Here is a 20019-nt window from a genome sequence, read left to right on the forward strand (position 1 = left end):
TGGCACGACAGCCCTGGGGCCTTTGTACGCGTGTACTGTCTAGGGTGTTCTTCGATCACTTGGCTTTGGGTAGGTAGCAGTCGCTCCAGTTGAGCAGAGACCTCCTCTGCGGCTTAGCACCTGTCCTCAGTATCCGAGATGATGAATCCCTTTCTCTAAGCAAGAGACTTAGGAAGAGCCGCTGTGTCTAAAAACACGGACTGGAATTTGAGCAGAGAGAGTAGATATATACAGTATGAGAATGATCTGAGCCGAGGACTCGCTGCCGGAGATGAGGACAGTTCTGCATCAGTTCCAGAGGGTCACTAAGGCGTCCCTGGCTCGGTGATCGGCTCCAAGCTTGGCCTTCCTAGCACAAGAACACATCCTCTGTTATTCTGTACTCCTAACATCCGAGATGTCACTTAGTATCTTTGCGCCGTCTCTCTAGCTCTAGAATCCCCAACGTTTCCTGTGCTTTTTGGATCGCGTCTCGGAATCGGTCTGCCTCAGGAGAAGACACTGTTCTAATCCATTCCGGCATGTCGATGTAGAATTCATCGTCGACGTACAAACTGCAATGTTCATCGAAGCTCCTTTCTAGCCAATACTTGTATAGAGATTCTGCGTTCTGGATAAGGATATCCGGTGAAAGGGTCGCCAGGCCTGTGAGCGTTTCGATTGCAGCCCTTCGGATGAACTGGTCTTCGTCCTGAAGCAGGCTGATGATAGCTTTGAGGGCTTCAGGCGAGCACTTGGCCTGCGTTAGGAGTGTTTTAATCGCGCCATGTCGAACGAGCCAGTCTTCGTCCTGAAGCCGGCCGATTATAGCTTCCAAGACTTTAGACGAGTACTCGGCTTGGTGTACAAGCGCTTCAGTCACGGCTTGTCGGGTGAGTACGTCTTTATCCTGAAGCAGGCCGATGATAGCTTCGACGAATTCAGGCGAGTACTCAGCCTGGCGTACGAGCGTGTCAATTGCGGCCCGTTGGACAAACTTGTATTCGTCCTGAAGCAGGCCGATGATAGCTTCGACGACTTCAGGTGAGTACTTAGCCTGGCGTACGAGCGTTCTAGTTACGGCCTCTCGGACGAACCCGTTTTCGTTCTGAAGTAGGCCAATAACAGTTGGAAGGGCTTCAGGTGAGTACTCGGTCTGGCCTAGAAGTATTTTAACTGTAGCCTGTCTAACAGGCCAGTCTTTGTCCTGAAGCCGGCCGATGATAGCTTCGAAGATATAGGGCGAGTCCTCGGCTTGGCGTGCGAGCGCTTGAACTACGGCCTGTTGGACAAGTATGTCTTCATCCTGAAGTAGGCCGATTACACCTTCAAGGACTTCGGGCGAGTTTACAGCTGGGCCTGCAAGCGCTTCAACCGCGGCCATTCGGACCTCCCTATGCTCGTCTTGAAGCCGGCCAATTATAGCATCGAGAACTTCAGACGAATATTCGATATAGCTTGTAAGTGCTTCAACTATAGTTCGTCGGACACTGCTATTCTCATCTTGCAGCTGGCCGATCATGACATCGAGAACTTTAGGCGAGGGCTCGGTTTGGCGTGCAAGTGATTTGACTATACCCTGCCGGACCAGCCAGTCTTCGTCCTGAAGCCAGTTGATTATAGTTTCGAAGACCTCAGGTGAGTGTATAGGTAGGCCTAGAAGCACTTCAACTATAGCCCGTTGGCCGCTCCTATGTTCGTTTTGAAGCCGGCTAATCATAGCTTCGAGACTTTCGGGCGAATATTTAGCGTAGCTTGTAATCGCTTGAAACACAGTCCGTCGGACAAACTCATCCTCGTTTTGAAGGAAGTCGATTATAGCTTCGAGAATCTTAGGAAAGTGCCTAGTCTGGTCTACGAACGCTTCAACTATAGCTAACTGGATATATATATCCTCGTCTTGAACAAGCAAGCCGGCTATAGCTTCATGAACCGCAGGCAAATGCTTAGCTTGGCGTCCGAGCGCTTTAACTGCGATCTGTCGGACGGGCGATTCTTTGTCTTGAAGCTGGCCGAGTATAGCTTCCAAGGCTTCGGGCGAGTGTGTAGCTTGGCCTTCGAGAGCGTCAATTATAGCCCGGCGGACATTTCTATTCTCGTCTCGAAGCATGCTGATCATGGTTTTCAAAAACGCGGACGAACGTGCAGCTTCCTCTACGAGCGTTTCTCTAGCTACCCGTCGAACGCCCTTATCCCAGTCATCAAGCCCGCCAATTATCATTTTGAGGACCGCAGGCGAGTACGCGGCTGGGCCACTGAGCGCAGATACTACCTCCTCTCGGTATTCCTCATTATAGTCTTGAAACTGGTCGAGTATAGCTTCGAGGATGGCGGGCGAATGCTTAGCTTGGTCTGCGAACGCTGTAACTGCGGCCAACCGGACATGCACGTCCTCGTCTTGAACAAGCAAGCCGGCTATAGCTTCGTGGACTGCGGGCTTGTGCTTGACTTGGCTTGCGAGCGCTTCAACTGCGGCCTGTCGGACGGGCGAGTCTTTGTCTTGGAGCCGGCCGAGTATAGCTTCCAAGACTTCGGGCGAGTACGGGCCTTGGCGTGCGAGCGCTTTAACTGCCGCCCTTCGGACGCCCCCGTGCTCGTCTTGAAGCCGGTCAATGATAGGTTCAAGGGTGGTTGGTGGTAAGCCTTTGAGGGGTTGTGGTATGCTAAGCGCTGCCACTTGTAGCTGTGCAGAAACGCCGTCCTTCAGCCAGTTGGGTAGTAGTTCTATGGCCGTTGCCGAAACTTTTCGGAGCGCGAACAGAATTTTCACTTTCGCGTCTTCAGACCCTTCTCGGATGGCATCCTCTAGGACCTGCTCGGGAAGTTCCATTTCGCTGGCCAGTGATGACCGATCTCGGAAGCTGCATTCAAACAGCACCCATCCTGATAACTGTTTTTCGAAGCCTGTTCGAAGGCGAGCGAAACTCATCGATTTATTCGACGGCACCTCGTTCAAGCAGTGCATGACCAGCCGCTGGTGCGTCGGGCCTAAGAGGTCGCGCGGCTCGTTGTCGATCGTGTGAAAGAACCGGCACAGTTGTCCATCATCGCGTTTTTCGTGAAGGAGGCCAGCAACAAAACGCCAAAAAACATCGTAGCGCGCTTTGTACTTCTCCTTCCGCAGGAAAACCTCAGCTGTGGGCTCGGTCTCGGGGCTGCTTGGTCCCAAATTGGGAACATCAAGCTTCCTGCCAGAAATCCAGTGCTCCACAAAGTACTGCGCAGCGAAGAACTCCTGGAAGGTCAAGTGCAGGAAGTGGTAGCTTCGGTTTCCCGGGTCGGAGGCGGCGTCTGACGAGCGCAGAAATGAGATTTTCGCGAGCGAGAGACACGACGGACGAGCGTCCGCAGCTTGCAGGCCCTCCAAGCCACGGCCCCAGTGACCCAGAATTTCGTTTTGGTTGATTTGGTCGAACTCTATCACGTCGCTGCAAAGACCAGTAAAAGCAAGGCAGCAGAGAAGGCTGTGTTCTGGTGCCGCCTTCCAAGCGATATCGCTATCGAGCATTCGCTTTGCGGTGTCCTCGGCGAGCGGTTTGCCTTCATGCGGCTTTTCTAACCGCGCGGCATCCTTCTTCCACAGTTTTGATTCAATTCTTCGGTAGAGGGCTGTAATCGTCGTAGGTGCCCCCTGAGAATTCATAGAAACGTCCCAACAGTAACAAAGTGCTTCTAGCTGTATCGGAATCCGAACTAGGTCTTGTAGAAGCGAATGACCCTGGAGGAACGCCTCGATTTCTGAGGCCTGCATGCCTGCAGCCATCTTGATGTAGGATTTTACTTGGTCCTGGTCGAAGCCAATTGTTTCCAGTTCCAGATCGACACGTCCAACATACGCCAGATTCAGCCCTGATGGCCGGGATGTGACGATGACGCGAGGTTGCTTTAGGAGGTCGTGAAGAAGTCCAGGCGTCTCGGAATCCAGCTCGCGGGACACTTCATCTAGCCCATCGAGGACGAACAGGGTCCTGCTCCGCTGGCCAGGGTCGTCCACTTTCTCTGCTAATGCTCTGGCGAGTTTGTCTCCATCTCCGGCACGGAAGTACTCGTCGTGAAGCCATTGTTCGAGGTTGTAAGCTGGGTTCAAGGGCAACTTCGCTTTCAGCGTGCGCAGAGGCACCCAGAATAAACGGTCGAACATGCCAGTCCACACGCCCTCGTGGAGGTAATTGTAAACTATCCTTTTGCACAGTGTGGTTTTTCCCACGCCTGCCTGGCCCCGAATCAAAATCCGTTGCGACGGGGCTTCCGTACCATCTTGTCTTTTCCGGACGTCAAGAAGAGAATGTATAGATGCCTTCTTGTCTTGAGAAGGCGTTTTCACTTTGAGCCGAGCGGGGAGCGAAAAAGGGGACGATTTGCGACGCTTTGGATCTGCCTGCTCTGGATCTGCCTGCTCTGGATCTGCCTGCTCTGAGTGGCTGGCATTGACATCTACCTGCTCCACGACCGCGAGATTAATGTAGCACTGCTCCATGGGCAGTCGATCACCCGAGAGCCGCTCGATTTTGAGGAGTTCTTCATCGTTTTCTAGATAGTGTTTCCGCACTTCGATATCCGCGTAAAACACCTGGGCTTCGAAGCAGCGCTTCCAAGCCTCGTTAAGCAGGTCTGCCGGAAGGGCGTCTTTTTTAGGTTCCTGGAAGTGTATCAAATCCGTATACTCTTCTCTCCATGGCCATCGGAAGCCCCGTCCCAGTTGGACTCTGCTTTTCCAATGGGGCTGCCCCAGGGTATCGGCAACCAATTTAACCCATTCGTAGACACGTCGATGGCGGGATTCGCACCCAATTGGCACAAGGACTTGATCGAAGAGCTGGACGATTTGATGTTTATGGCCCTCAGTCTCCCGGTCTTCAGTCTTCCAGGCCAGTTCAAGCTGTGCATAAAGACCGCATAGAAATTCCTTCTCGGAGCGGCAGGGGACAGTTTTGATAAATTTCTCGAGGTGGCTGAAGGCTTTTGCCTCGAGAAGCATATCCGTGAACCGAAGAGCTACATACCAACTCTTCTGCTTCTGTCGAAGCTTGACAGCCTCGGCAGCGCCTCCTAAACTGTTGACCAAGCCGGAAACGGCGTTGGCCACGTCGACCATGGAGCGTACCAAAGCCGGCAGATCCGCCAACTGCATTAGACCGTCGAATAGCTTCGCCGGATCCATGGTGGGCACCGCACCGGCCACCTTGGCGACACCTCCTATAACGGGCTGCATATTGCGCCAGAGCGCTCTGTAGGGACTTTCGTCGTTCGGAATGCCAAGCAGGGCCTGATGCGCGTAGCAAGCGGCTTGAGCGAGGCGGAGTTCTCGCTCTTCGCTCAAGGTTCCGAGCTGCTTTAACAAAGGTTCGTGCAGCTCCTCGCGGCTAAGGCCAGCGGTTTTCGTATCTATCAGGGCGTCCAGGACGGACGACAAAGTGCGGATTAGCCGATATTGGGATATGGGATCGGCCTGGTCCACGGCGGCCTTGAGCCGCGTTTGCAGGCTCTTCAACACAGACCCAAGCTCAAGATCGGCGGTTTTGTTCCCGCCAGCGCAGCGGAGGACGGACACAAATGCCTCCAGGATCTGGTGTTCGAGGATATTACCGTCTGCTGTACCGTGAATCACAGCGTTGCCAAAAGCCCGGGATAGGTCTTGATAACTGCTGACGGTGGTGATAGGGGTGAGTGCAGCAGCCTCTGGCACGTGGGACGGACGGCGGTCATCCCGGAAGATCTTGATCATCTCCTTTACCAAGGCCTACAGAGCGTGGGAGTCCCTCGGATCGGTACCGCTCCGCATGCGTCGCACAAGGTCGTCCGTCGCGGTCGGCCTGGACGGGTACTGGGCATGCGTCATATTGGTTTTCGTGGATAAACTCCACGGAGCGTGAGTGTGGTATCGAAACTTTCGGGCGCAATTGTGACGCGATACAGCTGTGTGGGCAACATTTAGATAGGACAGATAGGACGCGACGCCGGCGTTAAGCTGTCAGCGACGCTCGGCAGAGTCCTGATGGGAGCGAACGTTTGAGCCGGATGGCGGGGCCACTGCCGAAACGCCATGATTGCGGCGCGGCGCGGATGCGACTTCTCAGGGACGCAAGTTGGCTGGGTTAGGGTTACCCAGCAACTGCATTTCGACACTTAAAAGGACTTATCCTAGTCGCTACATGGTGCACATTCTACAGCTCCTGCCCGAGTTAGTTCATCAAATTCTCTTATCCTGCATCTACTCACGCGGCGTCACCAGGGCGCTGAGGCTTAAGGCTCGTGTGCTGTGTGTTTTACAACCTGCTCCAGCCTGCTCTGTTTGAGTCGCGGCTAAAAACTTTTGGGCGCTCGCGGTAACCTGCAACAATGGCGGATCAAGAGAATCTGAGAAACTACAGTGTTCAGAAACTGTGCCACGCATGTGTCGTCTATCGGGTCCGTATCGAACGTGATCCATCCATCGGGCGCTTGGTCGAGATTCGACAGGTCGGCAGAGTCATTCTTGTCAAGAAACCGGAGACGATAACGCTGGAGCCGTTGTCGATGCGCTGTGCTGGTGGCTCTCCCCTGGCATCAACTTCCTCAGCCCCGCGGCTCACCTCAACCACCCACCCCTAACTAACCGACTGCATTTGGCGGGCCATAGCCCGATCAAGGATATCAACATGTTCTCATCACCTATGAAACTAGCAGCGCTAGGCGGCAAAACGGAGATGGGAATGCTCTTTTATGAACATCTACAAGAGTAGGACCCGCCCATTAGACCGTGATTGGAGGACAAGATTTCAACCGAAACCATCGTGGGAGCCGCTCTCCTTGGAGGTCTTTTTATTAGAGCAAGGCCTCGGGCAACTATAAGGTTTCGTTTGCTACCTCGTCGCCGCCGTTATCGGCACCATTTCTAGTGTTTTTTTGACTGTGGAGCTCTTCCCATGTTCCGTCTTTGAGCTTGCTCGGCTCGTTGTCGACAATCTCCACAGGCCGTACTCCGGTATATACGAGGAAGATACAACAGCCCGCCAGTTGTATACAATGCCCCTCGACTAGAAAGACAGCTGTATCCTACACAATGTTGAATGTCAGTAGAGAGATTAAGCTATTTACACTCGCGACTAGTTTTCTATTGATATTGGGCTTCCGCAGATTGAAGTAGATGGCTATTACCGTATTAAAGAACTACTGAAATGGCATATCTCTCAGCATTACGATAGCTAGACGGAGGCGACTTGCGTTCTTGATCGCCTTGCAGTCGTTTCTGTCTATATGTTGGCCATTGATGTCGGTATACGGCTGCTAATACTACCGAAAGTATTCCTAGGACGAGCCTTTCGATGTGATCCTATAATTGTTATATGGTCAATAAAGTCCATCGTAATGCTTGTATCCGCCTTCTAGATCGCCTCGTCCCAGGCCTCTAGGTAATTTAAGTCATAGTATCCTTGGTCCCTGTTAGGAAGGAGGGAGGGAATCCAAGAGCTTCACAAGGTACCTTTTCCATTTCTGCAAGATACTACCCATCATTTTGGGTTTAGTACTAGAATCTACGCGACGAGGTTTGAAAAAGCGTTGTATCTCACTTGAGTACGGAGCGCCGCATGCTATTCCGCCGTAAAGGCCTGGTTTCCCGGGCACACCCAGTGTATGGTATCCGGTTCTTCAGAATGAAAGGCCTAGCTAAGCTAGTGCAGGCGGTAAGCCAGACCTGCCAACTAGGTCCATTTCCAACTCATCGCGATGTATTTCCCATACGTGCAAATGAAGAGTGACACAGATGCTGTGACGAAGCTGACAAAGTTTACTGCGCAAATCAGCAGCTAGGCATGGATAATGTGACGTACTTCACACGCATCTTGGAAAGGGATGGGGGCAACTCACCACGTCCAGCCTCGTTTGAGGTGGACGGATTTATCATTTACTAGTAGGCTCCCGGTGCGTGAGAGGGCTTTGCAAACGAAATCAAAACTTCTTAGGCTGCTAGATTATCGCACAAGAGAAGTCATGTCTCATTATATGCCAATCTTCCCTCCGAGACGAGGGAGAAAATAGAAAAACATGATGGCTCTCAAAAACCTACCCCTTCCACGAGCCATTCATATCTCGAGAACCAGTCTTCCCAAAGCCTTGCAAAAAGTCCTTTTTCTTTCCCCCCTCAGGAAAAGGTATCCTGGCACTGTTGTGATCCGTCCTGTCCTTCCGGATAAAACTGCGCCGATAGTGTTACAAAGCGAACTAGACATAGACTTCCGAGCCCTACCCACCATTCGGTCACTAAACGCCAGGAACGCTCATTCGATAGGTCGTAAAATCATCATCATCACCAAAGATGTCTCAGACACCCAGAGTTTAATGGCTCAGTCATTAACGAACACTTGAATCCCGCCACGGCCAGGCACAAAGCGTCCTCCAGGCGGGGGTGGCGCGGCAGCCTGCGCCGGCGGCGGAGGAGGATGCGTCGGAGCGAAGCCAGCTGGACGGGGCGGGGGCGGATGATTGGCATGCGTGTACATGCCGGGGTAGACGGGCTGAAACGCGCCGGGCTGGGGATTCGGGGAACGACCATGAGGTGGCATCATTCCCGGGTGCGGAAAGGGCGCCTGCGGGTGGCCATACCCCTCGAAACTCCCGACGCTGCTGTCGTCGTCGTCGTCGTCGTCGCTCACATCTTGGACGGTGGCATTTCTCGGCCAGGTCCCCGTGGGAGGACGCGGCGGGGATGCGCGAGAAGAACGGCCCTTCTTGGACGATTTCGCTTTCTTGCGCGTAGCCGGTTTTGGACCTGGGTAGTCGTACCAGTACGGCGTAGTAGATTCGACTAGGTAGACATCACTCCTTCCGCTGCTAGACCACGAGAACATGGAGGCACCGGAACCGGTGCTCCGAGTTTCAATGTCGTCGCTGTCGTAGGCCCGGATGCTCTTGACCCTCATGGGGTTCCGCCCGCTAAAGTAGAGGAGGGCATTTACAGCCGCCGTCTTGGGGAGGCGGCGCTCCCTGCAACGGCCCCGCGAGTTCGAGCCCGAGCTGCTCGAGTCGGAAAACATGGTTGGAGGGGGGAGTCGTGGCCTTATATACGCAATTCCGGGCGGTATTAGCGAGCCTTGCTCTAGGTGGATGAGCAAAGGCGGACGACAACAGGGGCAATGCCTGCGGGACAATGACAAGTGGACAAGTGATGAGTGACCCAGGGGTTGACCCTTGCGGCCAATTGAGATCGTTGAGATACTAGTTCGGGGCGAGTGACGAGAGTCAAACTTTGGAAGAGTTTACAAGGAAAGGAGGACCAACATGGAAAAAGATAGACACAGCATTTTATGGGCCGGGCAAAACCTGAGCATACTCGGGGAGCTCACCACGTAGGGAGGTGCATGGGGAGACGCCGCAGAGCGACCTCCTGGCTGACTGCTCTGCAGCTAAGTCGGGCGGCGCGTCTGGGGCTGCAATGCGCATGGTTACATTCAAAGAACCCGAGCCGGAGGCAGACAAGGCGACCAGGTATCTGGCCAAACTGCACGACGCTTTGGGCATCGCAGATTCGCCAGCTCCCTGTGGAATGCTGATCCGGCTGCCTCGATTCGTCCCAGAGCCTCGGAGCCTCAGAAGTCGCGAGAAGGTCGGATGGACGTGTGTCTGGTACACACACTCTGGTCGGGCGCAGATTTGATTGGCTGTCCGTCTTCAGGGCCGCTCTTGGGCGCAAGGTGCGTGCTGAAAACCAGTAAGCCACGCGCCCTGCTTCCCAGAGGAGGCCGGAACCTGCAGTTGGGTAGCTGCATCACAGCTTGGCGGTAAAAAAGGCTCAAGGTGCGGGCGCCCTTGTGCACCCCTTTCCTCACCCCGGCGTTCGGCGGTAAGAGGGCGGGCTCTGCTCATGAGGGAAGAGGTCCGTGAATGGAGCCACGAGGAGACGATGGGAGAAGCAAGTGCTAGTCTTCAGTTACGCCGCCCGACCAGAACCGCCACTCGACCGGTCAGGTTGCTACCCAAGGTAGTTAGGTATCGAACGGGCATGGTTGAAGCAGGATTAGAAATGGCCACTGCTCTTAGCGCCGATGAAGTTTCTTGAGCACGACCTGGGGATGTCTTTGGTCAGGAGGGCGGGGCAACCCGGGGTATCGCTAAGCTAAGACAACGTAACCGCAGCCTTACGGAAGAGCTTGGCAAATGGTGCCGCTAATATTTCGAGTGAGGCTGCACCAGTACACCAGCACACCAGACGTCCCATATGGCTCGATTTTGGGTGTGGTAATGGTGTGAAGTGTAGAGCAAAGACAATTTAACGAGGCGGCTCGGGAATGGCTCGTTTCCAATAGTTTTGGCGCTTTGCTTGACTCGCTCTGCGCGGGGGCAACAAAGCTACGCAATATGAAGAGAGCACCGAGAGAAGATGTTTTGTCTCCTTTTGAGTCGCGGTTGTTCATCTCGTTCCATTTATCGGAGAAGGAGAATGGGTGCTTGTAGTGGTGGGCTCCCGGCGCATGGCCCGGACTTGGTTTGCCGTAACGACTGAGATGGCATCTTGCCAGGAATCGCGAGGTTTACCAACCTGGAATGGAAGCTGAGGGGCTTGGTTCGTTGGGCTCACAACAGCTACCGATCGTCTCACTGCCGAGGTCCGCCGAGGTCGGGCGCTCAAACCTGAGGTGTGAGGTGTGTCTAAATTTTCCACGGAGCGAAGCGCAACTTCCATCACAAAATACCCACAAAACCGTTGTTTCGATCATGTAATTGGGGGGATGGGGGGTGCGCAAAGCTGGGAATTGCGTCTTTTGTCTCGCTCCCTCTCTCTTCGAGCAGCCCGGTTGGTGAGACTTGCACGGAACTCGGAATTTACATCAACGCTTGTTCAGGGATTTAAACAACGGAGCGCTGTGAGTTCTCTGCACTTCGTTTTTAATTATAGGGGGCTGTGCCGCTAATACCGTGCGGCCCGGGGCATTTTCAACCGAGTGCATTCTCCCGTGTGCGGTTGCCAGTCTTCAATTTCGGCGCCGGCAAAGCAAAGCAGCCATCCCAAGACTCGGGACTGGGAAGATGACCCCACAATCTCCTCGCCCGCGACGCTTCGGCTGCAGATCGCTTGTTCGCTCGTAGAACTGGAGCTGAACAGCCGGCCTGCCTCACCTGTGGTGTTATGGAGACAAACAACACAAACTCTATGCTAAGGCAGCGCTCGCCGACGGGCCATTGCAGTTTTTTTTTGTCCAAGTTCGGTTTGCCCGACCGCGTGACGAGTTCTGGACCCCGACGCCCGTTAACAAACCACCCTCGATCATGCAAATCCGTGGGCGCTGAGCCCGTTCCACTCATCAGTACAGCAAGCCCTGTTGGCCGAGTTGTTTGCACGCTGTCTTGACGGACCAGTCCGAGAAATCACTTCCGGACCCCTCTTCGTCAAACACTTCATTCCCTTGGTACCTACTATACCCCATCTCGCTATTGTATAGCCCAGAGAGGCAGCCTCCTCGGTCGTCCCTCATCCTCCGGCTCTGCTACGGGCGTGGGTTCGCTAGCCATAGGCTCAAATGGACGGACGAATCCCGGGCGTGGAAGATATTGGCCTTCTGCGGGCTGCAGATTGCAGATGCTGCTGAAGCCTGGCTAGCCAGGGCACTCGAGTGTTACCGGCCAAAAGGTGCTCACGAGCCCAAAGCGTCCATCACTCGGAGACTGCCGGTTAATTAACCTCCAGGGCGGATGGGACGACGAGCTGCGGATCGTTTTGGGATCTTGCTTGCGAGACCTACGGTGGAATAAGTTGAGTAAAGTACTCGTAGATACCGCCCTGCCGATGGGGCAATGGCCTGCTTGGATCGTTTGCAAAGTTTGAACGATCGCTAAACGAGCCCAGAGCCTGCGACGATTCTCGTGGTGCCTGCGACGATTCTCGTGGTGCCAGCGACGATTCCGCTACCAGCACAGTCGACCTGAATGCGCAGGAAGCTGCAGCGAGCCTGTGTGCCAGACACTTGTTCCATGCCCGGGTAGGATGGGTGGAGGAGTGGGTGGCTTGATGTGGATGAGCCCGCGTTGGGTAAATGGACAGTAGTATTTGATATTATGACAATGTCTAACTACTCGACTCGTTCTAGCGATCGCTCATACACTAGCAAATTTCTGGTTCCCTTCTCCCATTTCCCCCTCTCCTCTCCTCACTCTCTTTTCCGTATTCTCTTCTTTCATTCCCGGCTTGTTTCATTCTCTCTTTTTTTCTTGTTCATTTTTTCTTTCCCGCCCCTATATTTTCGTATTTCATCGTCATCTACCGTCAGACAGGTACAGTCAGGCATGGTTGTACTATGCAGGGGTACGGTCGATTTATCCGACTGGGACTGAGCCTGGCAATCCGGCATTGGATTCAAGGATCGCCCTGTGAGCGGTGCATATCCCTCGCGCACAGCAGATATGCCAAGCAACTCCGACGGCCCCGCCAGAGCGATCCGCCCGAAGACGGGTGGGAGGTCAGGGCATCTGCAACCCGCCAATGGCAGTGTGTGCCGTAGCCCCCCAAATCGAGTCCGAAACCCAGACGGATAGACTTACCTGTCCCTGAACTGTCCGAAGGTCTCCCTCGTCTCCGCGCGCAGCCCATCCGGTTGTTCTCCGTGGTAGGACCGTGGACATCTGGGGCGGGACATGCGGATCCACAGCAGAGTGACTGTTCACGCCTTTTCAGCCTGGAGAAACTCGTCTGCCAATCATTCTCGCAACCACAAAAACACCGCCGCACACCTGCGCAGCAGAGCCCTCGGAGCCGACGAAAACTGCTGTCCCGGAGCGACGACCGCCCCGAGAATCACTACGGAATAGGTTTTCAGGAAACAATTTTTTTTTTTTTCCTCGCTCACCAGCAAAGGCAGCCGAATCTAAAGGCGTCGATGACTGGGCAGGGAGCCCTCGCCCGTCCTTGAAGAGTTGGCGGTGCCGACCGGACAGACTGGTGGTCTGACCCGTCAGACCCGTGAGACGCGACCATGGATCCGACAGGCAACAAGGCCGGCGAGCTGGAGAGGAGAGTGTCGACGAGGAGTTCGGTGAGGATATCGGTCAATGACGTTGATGAGGAGCCTGATTTCGTTGCGGCGGGCGTTGTTGCAGATGGATTTCGACCTTCCAACATACAGCACCGACCGGCGCCGTCAACGCCTTCCCTTGCCTCCGCCTCCACCCTCCTGGCTGACGAGAGCCCCGGGTCATCGTCTAGGTCCGGCCGCCCCTCGAGCGCTTCTAAGCTTCACATGTCACAAGACTCGCTGTCTTCGCGCAATGAGCCGGCGGGATTGACTCGACACAACACCAACTCGACCGAGTCAACGGCATATTTTCCCAATGACACTCCATATCAAGGACCCCTAGGTCCTTCACACCCGTATCAGATGTACCCGCAAAACGTAAGGCCGACGAGGACAACGAGCATGACCACGTCGTCAACACTGCCCCTGTCAGAGTCGTCTTATTCGGGACCAAGAGGCCCGAGTCACCCCTACGGCCTGTATCCGCAAATCGACGGGATCCAGTCAAGTGCCATTCAGGCCTCTTCCATCCCGCTCGGTTTCCATGGTCTTCCGGATCAGTACCAACGGCGGGTGGGCCCTGATGGTGAGGAAGTTGGTGACATGATCGGCCCTGACGGTCATACAGAGCAGCTGCCTCCCTATAGCCGGTACCCTGATGAGACATATGTACAGAAGGCGACGGTCGCCGACGGCTTCCCCGGGATTGTTCAAGGGGGCGCGTCAATAGTGCCTCTCAATGTCACGGTCCCTTCATCCACGCTCCCGGCAATCCCCGGAGCGGGGGGCCTTGGCCTAGCCACGCGAAATCCGGAGTTTGAATCCACGGATGACCTAGGCTCACCACGGTCACGGCACTCATCGCGGAGCTTCACCTCTGATGATAGCCAGCGACGGATCAAACTGGACGATGAAGTATCAGAAAAAAGAAACCCGCCAAAGAAATGGCAGGTCTGGATGAGACGGAAGCTATGGGGCATAATCCCATACTGGGTGATGTGTCTCATTGCCGTACTTTTGGTATTGATGGGAGTAATATTGGGCTCCGTAATTGGCACGTTCCTAGCCAAACAAAAGAAGGGGCGCAAGCCTGGGCCTTGGTAAGTTTTGTTAATGATCATGTTGGAGACCGGTCGTTGCTGACCTCACTAGGGATCCACGATCTGATGTTGTCCCAATCCCTACACCAACAGATCTCCCACCTTTGCCGATCGGCAATTACAGCATGCCGCTCTTGGACGACCTGCGTTCGTCTAAATGTTTCGAGGACCCCACTCTGTCGCCAGCCTGGAACTGCCGTAGCGTCACGCCGAGCTTGTACTTGACGGTTAGCGGGACGAATGGCCGATACAATATCTCGGTGGACAGCAATCACGACTTTATCCTTTTGAACCATGTATACGCTTACGGAACGCAGCCGCCGTTGATCCGGGAGCCCGTAGCTCTGGATTTAGTCACCGACAAGAGCGAGCCAAACCGCGGACCCGCCTGGTTCAAGACGTTACCGTACACCAAAACCGTCATTCTACCAGAACGAGCGCTCAGCCGGTCAGACAGTACCGAGAGTGCCGAGATCGGCGAGAAGAAGGTACGACACGTCACGATCGACCCCGGAATGGCAAACTTCAAGAAGAAGATGGTCGCACAATCCGGCGACAAGGCTTGGGTGTGCAACTGGCCGGACACGTACATCGAGCTTTTCATTTACGCCCAACAGAACTCGAGCTACTCGAACTGGTCCCTACTGCCGTCGCCTTCAACATCATCAACACAAACCTCTTCCTCATCATCGACAACTCCAACACCAAGCTCAGAGCCGATGGTAGCGGAATCGGCGTTGAGTTCGCTCCCAACCGGATCGTTCGACAATGGAGGGCCCGGGAATGAGCACTCGTCGGAAGGCAAAGGTTATGGGATGCAACACGCCCACGCGCGCTTCCCGCCCGATTCTTCTACCAAGTCGTTCACCACATCCTCCACCACCAGCACCACCAGCACCAGCAGCACCACCTCTTCCCCCTCCTCCTCCTCCTCCTCCTCCTCCCCCTCCACCACCACCACAACCGAACCCGGCAGCCCCTTTCCCTCCGGCTATGCCAGTATCAGCCCGCGCCCGCCTTACCCCAGGGTGATCAAGGTTGAGGAGCGCCGCGTCCCGACGTCGGGCGCGCCCATGCCTCAGTGCACCCAGGTGAAGATTCAGGAGCCGGGGCAGGCGGCCAAGGTAGTGCATGACGACGACGGGGAACCGGTTGTGGTTCAGATCGTGGAGACGGAACCGTCTTGGGGGCCGGTGGGTGTGCCGGATACGGATGAGGTTGATGGTTTGGAAAGGAGGTCATTCTCGTCGTCGTCATGGGATCGGCGGCGACGGGGTTTGCAGTCGAGGGATGGGGCGGATATGAGCGCTTGTGGGTGCATGTGGTTCTTGACGTAGCGTTCCTTCGTTGGGCTACGTTCTTGACTCCTTTTTCTTCTTCCTTTCGTTTCATTCGGCTTTCACTGTCCGGGGTTCTTATTTTTTTTTTTTTTTTTGGCATCTAAAAAGGCATACAAGCTGTCTTTCTGCGTTGCGCCTTTGGGTTGGTTAGGATCGGAGGAAATATCCACGGATTGACTTTTTGGATTTACGTTTTGGTGTGTTGGTTGTCAACCAGCCATTTGGCGTTCTTGGGGGAGTTGTGCGGGTTTGGGCCGGGACCTGTTATACACGGCACGCCACAGCACGAGGAGGACATGAGCAGGGAATTGAGACGGAGATCGATCGATCGATCGTAGCCGATGTTGCGAGCTCGTTTGTATTGTTCTTTGGAATTGCTCGTCATGGGAGCGGCGCAGTTGCAGTTCGGATTATGCCGGGATTGGATATTGGGAAATGCGGCGATGATTCAGTTGGATATGGGTGGAATGGGATGGCAGGTACCGAGGAGATTTGATGTTGTGACTGCGACGGGCACGCTGGATCGAGGATGGGGGGAATCGATCTGGCAAAAGACCGCATTTTGTATGAAGGACGATTGACGTGCTTAGTTTGGGCTGCGTCGTGCGATTTTGATCGAGAGAGTGCCTTTGGTTACGGATACCATGCTCTATTTTGCTCTAGCCCGAAATAGATAGGCAATGCAGATGATGTTTGTAAATGTTTTGCAGTGGAAAAGGTTGGGCGGCAATCATAGGAGTGTGGTTGATACGGTGAGCGCTGTCAGGGGGAGAGTCTCGAGGTATGTAGATATGGTTTGGGGTAGCCGGTTTCCCAGGACCACTATGGCGCATCGAGACGACTACATAGTGTAGTGGTTTTGCATTGTGTGACGAGACGATCGTCCTCCGGTTTCAAAACGATTCGGTAGTCGAGCAGGGCTTTGGGGCTCTAAGGTTATATAATTCCGGTATGCTGGTTTGTATCCATATATCAGATCAATTTCCGTTATTGTCTAGGTGCCCGATGTTGGGTCACTCAGGGGTATCACTTGGCAATTTCGTCGACCACAATCCATCCTTCACCCTGAACTTTCCTCTGCATTAAATTGCCTTTCGCTTGCCATCACCGTCATCGCCATCGTCACTCCCGCCCTTGCTGTTAGTAACCAAATCCCTCCCTAACCCGTCTAAGAAGCTCTCGGCCATCTTCTTCGCCCTCCTCTCCCCAATCTCCTTCCTCCGCTCCTCAATCTCCTTTTTCCTCCTTGCCATATTCTCCTCCCTTTCCTTCCTCGACGCCTCTGTCCGTGCTCGCTCCTCTTCCAAAGCCTTCATCTCTTCTTCCCGCTTCGCTTCTTCTTTACTAAACTTGTAGAAACCAACCCCCTTAGTCCGTATCTCCCGGTCGGCCTGGTAATGCACCGTCTCGGGTGGGGTAGGACTCCGGTCCCGCTTGCGCGCGAGTTCCTCCATTGCCTCGAGGCCGTTCCGAGCAGCGAAGGCCTCGACCTGAACCGCGTCGCCGTAAATGAGTGTTTCCGGCGCCTTGGGGCGCGCAGACATGCGGTCGAGCTCCGCTGCGGAGGCGGCACCCCGTGCGAGGCGACGTTCCATGCGCATCTTCTCCGCCCGCGTACCGCGTCGGAGGCGGCCGAACTCGTCGGTGTATTCTATTAGGGCGGTGTCGACGTTGGTGTCCGAGTCCGAGTCCGAGTCTGAGGAGGATTGGGGCTTATCGAGGTTGTTTTGGGACTGCGATTCGGCCCATTTGCGGTCGAAATCCACGAGGCCAATCTCGCGGCCGACATAGTCACCTCGCTGCATGGCTGCGTAGAGGCGAGCCTTTGACTCCATTTTACGGCGGGCAAATTCGAGCTCGGCTTTGCTTTCTTCGGTGCCGAGCGGCGATTTGAGGTTGAGCTTCTTGCCATCCATGACCACGTCGGTGTTGGTGTTGGTGGCGCCATCTTTGCTCGACCTCTTGACTTTCACGCTAGCAAGATCGGTTGTCTTGGATTTGGACGGGCGTGCCCGGCCTGTAGTTGTGCTCGAAGAGGCGCCACTGGGCATGCCGGCGGAAGATGAGGCGAGAAGAGAGCTGAGCTGTGAGGTGAAGGCCAGGGAGCCCGAGAGAGCCATCTCCTTCTTTTGTTTCTTGGGCGGTGGTTGGCCGTATAAGTGCGGATCTTGAGGCATGGTATCGCTGGTGTATTCGGAGCGCAGCGGAGAGTCGGGGATCTGTCAATGTGCCGTGGAGGGCGTAGCTGCCGCGGCAAAGCCGTTCTTATGCCGGAAACTGCGTCACTTGTAGAAGATAATGCTGCGTAAAGATGGGTATCTGCCGCATGTCAGGACGGGTTGACTGCGTAACCCAGCGAAAGCTGCGTTCATGGTGTGGGGAAAATGGATGTCTCCCTCCCTAGTGGACTGAGCGGAGCAAATCGAAACGGTGCCTTCCGGGCCTCGTTGCTCGTCACCACTAAGTTACTTGGCGGGCCCACCAAGCTGGGGCTGGACTGCCAAACCCGGGGAAGCTGTCACTCCCGTCACCAGCACATCGGCTCAGGTTCGGATGGCCAATCCTATCCCTGGCATCTGCTTGGCCTTATCGCGAACACCCGACTCTCCCTCTCTTTCTCCCTGCGCACCGTCTCGCTCAACACACGTGTCATTCCCCAACCCCAATCTCGTCTTTTATGGAAGTATATGTCAATCGCATGGTTAATATGCCGTTTTGGATCCCCAACAGCTCGCCGGCAAGCTCACTTCGACCAGTCGATCCCCCGCTACACCGCGGAGTGCTACTGTGTACTCAATCAGCCACTTAGTACACATTTGACCACCGTCGAGAGTCGCATCAAACACTTGCATTACGTGTTTTCTTTGTGCAGTCGATAAACGCACTGGCCGGGATGGCTGACGGCTCCGACTCCTCCAGCTGGTATGTCTGGTTCACGGAGCCTAGCATCGTTCCGTCCGCGTACCACTATATCCTCCGCGGGACGTTTTGGTTCTTTGTAAGTTCATTCATAGTCTTTACAAGCGGCTTTTTCTAACCGAAGCTAGATAATCATTGCCCTCCTACTTCTCTCACCAATTGTTTTACTATTCATCACCGATGTATCACTGTATTTATGGCGAATAACCGCTGGAAGGCGGCGGCCAGGCCACGTGGAAATCGACGAAAATCCCGGCCAACTGAGACAGCCCGATAGGGTCTCGGCTCCGCATGGATCAATCGGGACAAAGAAGACCGACTGACAGTCCCGATACTCCGAGTCCAGCACGGCTATGTACAACACTTGAAGAAGGCCGAGGCCCATTCGTACACAACAGGGCCAATGCTGGAGCCGAATTTTTTACGGACATACATCTTGCCATACATCGAATTTGGACTAAGCAATCTGAGAAAGTACCTTCAGGAGATCGCTTGTCACACCCATCGCCGTCACGTCGCCACCAGCTCCGGCGCCCTGGATGATTAGCGGGTTGCTTCCATACCGCTTAGTATAGAAGCTAATGATGTTATCACTGCCCTTCAATGCCGCGATGGGATGGGACAGATCAAATTTCTCGAGGCCGACTTTGACCTGCTTTGTGGCGACGTCGATACTGCCCACGAACCGCACCACCTTGCTTTCCTTCTCAGCGGCCGCCTTGGTCTCCTCCATTTGCGCATCGAATGCCGGGAGCCTATCAATAAACTCGTCCCCGCTGGCAACAGACTCCAACTCCTTAGGGATCAGGCTCTGCACCGGGAAGGACGTTGGCGACTCGACTTCCAGGCCCGCCAGCCGAGCGAGGATGGTCAGCTTCCGCGCGACATCGAGTCCGTTCAGATCATCTCGTGGGTCGGGCTCTGTGTAACCCAGCTCCTTCGCCTTCTTTACCTCGGCCGACCACTTGCCCCCGGAGCCTGATGTCGGCGCAAACGAGTTGAAGAGGAAGGACATGGTGCCACTGAAGACGCCTTCAATCTTGGTGACCTCGTCACCCGTATCCACCAGGTCCTTCAGCGTCGAGATAACGGGCAGGCCGGCGCCAACAGAGGACTCGTGGTACACCTTGGCGCCCGACTTCTCGGCTGCGCTGAAGATATCCTGCCACAGCTTGTAGGAGCCTGAGAAGGCTTTCTTGTTGGGGGTGACGATGCTGATACCGTTGCTGAGGAACAGAGGATACGCCTCGGCAACATCCTGCGAGCTCGTATTGTCGACGAGGACCGTCTTCGACCCCGAACCATTGAGGAACTCGACCAGCTTGGGAAGCGGCAGAGGGGCCAGCGAGGAGGAGGCCAGAGTTGAGGAGACGTTGTTGAGGCTAATGGCCTGGTAGTCAGTGCTGTAGAGGGCCTTTTTGCTGGTGCAGATGTAGGCGAGGACCAATTTCGGGTTGGGCCGACGGTGAGCCAGCTGCTCGAGCTGGGACAGGAAGCACTTTCCTACTCCGCCAGCGCCTGCGGGAAACCGATGTAAGCTTAACTGTGGAAGACGGCGGCTTGCTGGGCAGCTTACCGATAATGGCGATGTTGATTTGCCGCACGGAAGCCATTGTATATCAATAGGTATCGTTGGGAATTCCAGAGGAAGCGGAACTTGTAGCAGAAACTCTAGGATAGCAATTCAGCGAAAATCAC

The 20019-nt window shown here is 54.7% G+C and overlaps 5 protein-coding genes across 5 annotated transcripts; 1 reads left to right on the forward strand and 4 right to left on the reverse strand.

Moving 5' to 3' along the window:
* Positions 1–400: 400 nt before the first annotated feature.
* Positions 401–5818, reverse strand: MFIFM68171_06005 (Armadillo-type protein; the record flags this gene model as incomplete). Its single annotated transcript, XM_071061425.1, has 2 exons — positions 401–5719; positions 5771–5818. The coding sequence occupies 2 exons, from the start codon at positions 5816–5818 to the stop codon at positions 401–403; spliced, it is 5367 nt and encodes a 1788-aa protein (XP_070917526.1).
* Positions 5819–8303: 2485 nt separating this feature from the next.
* Positions 8304–8993, reverse strand: MFIFM68171_06006 (uncharacterized protein; the record flags this gene model as incomplete). Its single annotated transcript, XM_071061426.1, has 1 exon — positions 8304–8993. One exon carries the CDS (start codon positions 8991–8993, stop codon positions 8304–8306), a length of 690 nt encoding a protein of 229 aa, XP_070917527.1.
* A 3930-nt stretch (positions 8994–12923) lies between these two features.
* MFIFM68171_06007 (Glucan 4-alpha-glucosidase) lies at positions 12924–15399 on the forward strand (the record flags this gene model as incomplete). The annotated part of the gene is made up of 2 exons (XM_071061427.1): positions 12924–14062; positions 14115–15399. 2 exons carry the CDS (start codon positions 12924–12926, stop codon positions 15397–15399), a joined length of 2424 nt encoding a protein of 807 aa, XP_070917528.1.
* Positions 15400–16484: 1085 nt separating this feature from the next.
* Positions 16485–17579, reverse strand: MFIFM68171_06008 (Coiled-coil domain-containing protein 174; the record flags this gene model as incomplete). The annotated part of the gene is made up of 1 exon (XM_071061428.1): positions 16485–17579. The coding sequence occupies one exon, from the start codon at positions 17577–17579 to the stop codon at positions 16485–16487; it is 1095 nt and encodes a 364-aa protein (XP_070917529.1).
* A 1199-nt stretch (positions 17580–18778) lies between these two features.
* HOM6 (Homoserine dehydrogenase) lies at positions 18779–19934 on the reverse strand (the record flags this gene model as incomplete). Its single annotated transcript, XM_071061429.1, has 2 exons — positions 18779–19839; positions 19898–19934. The coding sequence occupies 2 exons, from the start codon at positions 19932–19934 to the stop codon at positions 18779–18781; spliced, it is 1098 nt and encodes a 365-aa protein (XP_070917530.1).
* Positions 19935–20019: the final 85 nt, after the last annotated feature.

The sequence above is a fragment of the Madurella fahalii genome, assembly GCF_045866475.1.
Source record: "Madurella fahalii IFM 68171 DNA, scaffold_3, whole genome shotgun sequence".
In the NCBI taxonomy this organism is placed as follows: domain Eukaryota; kingdom Fungi; phylum Ascomycota; class Sordariomycetes; order Sordariales; genus Madurella; species Madurella fahalii.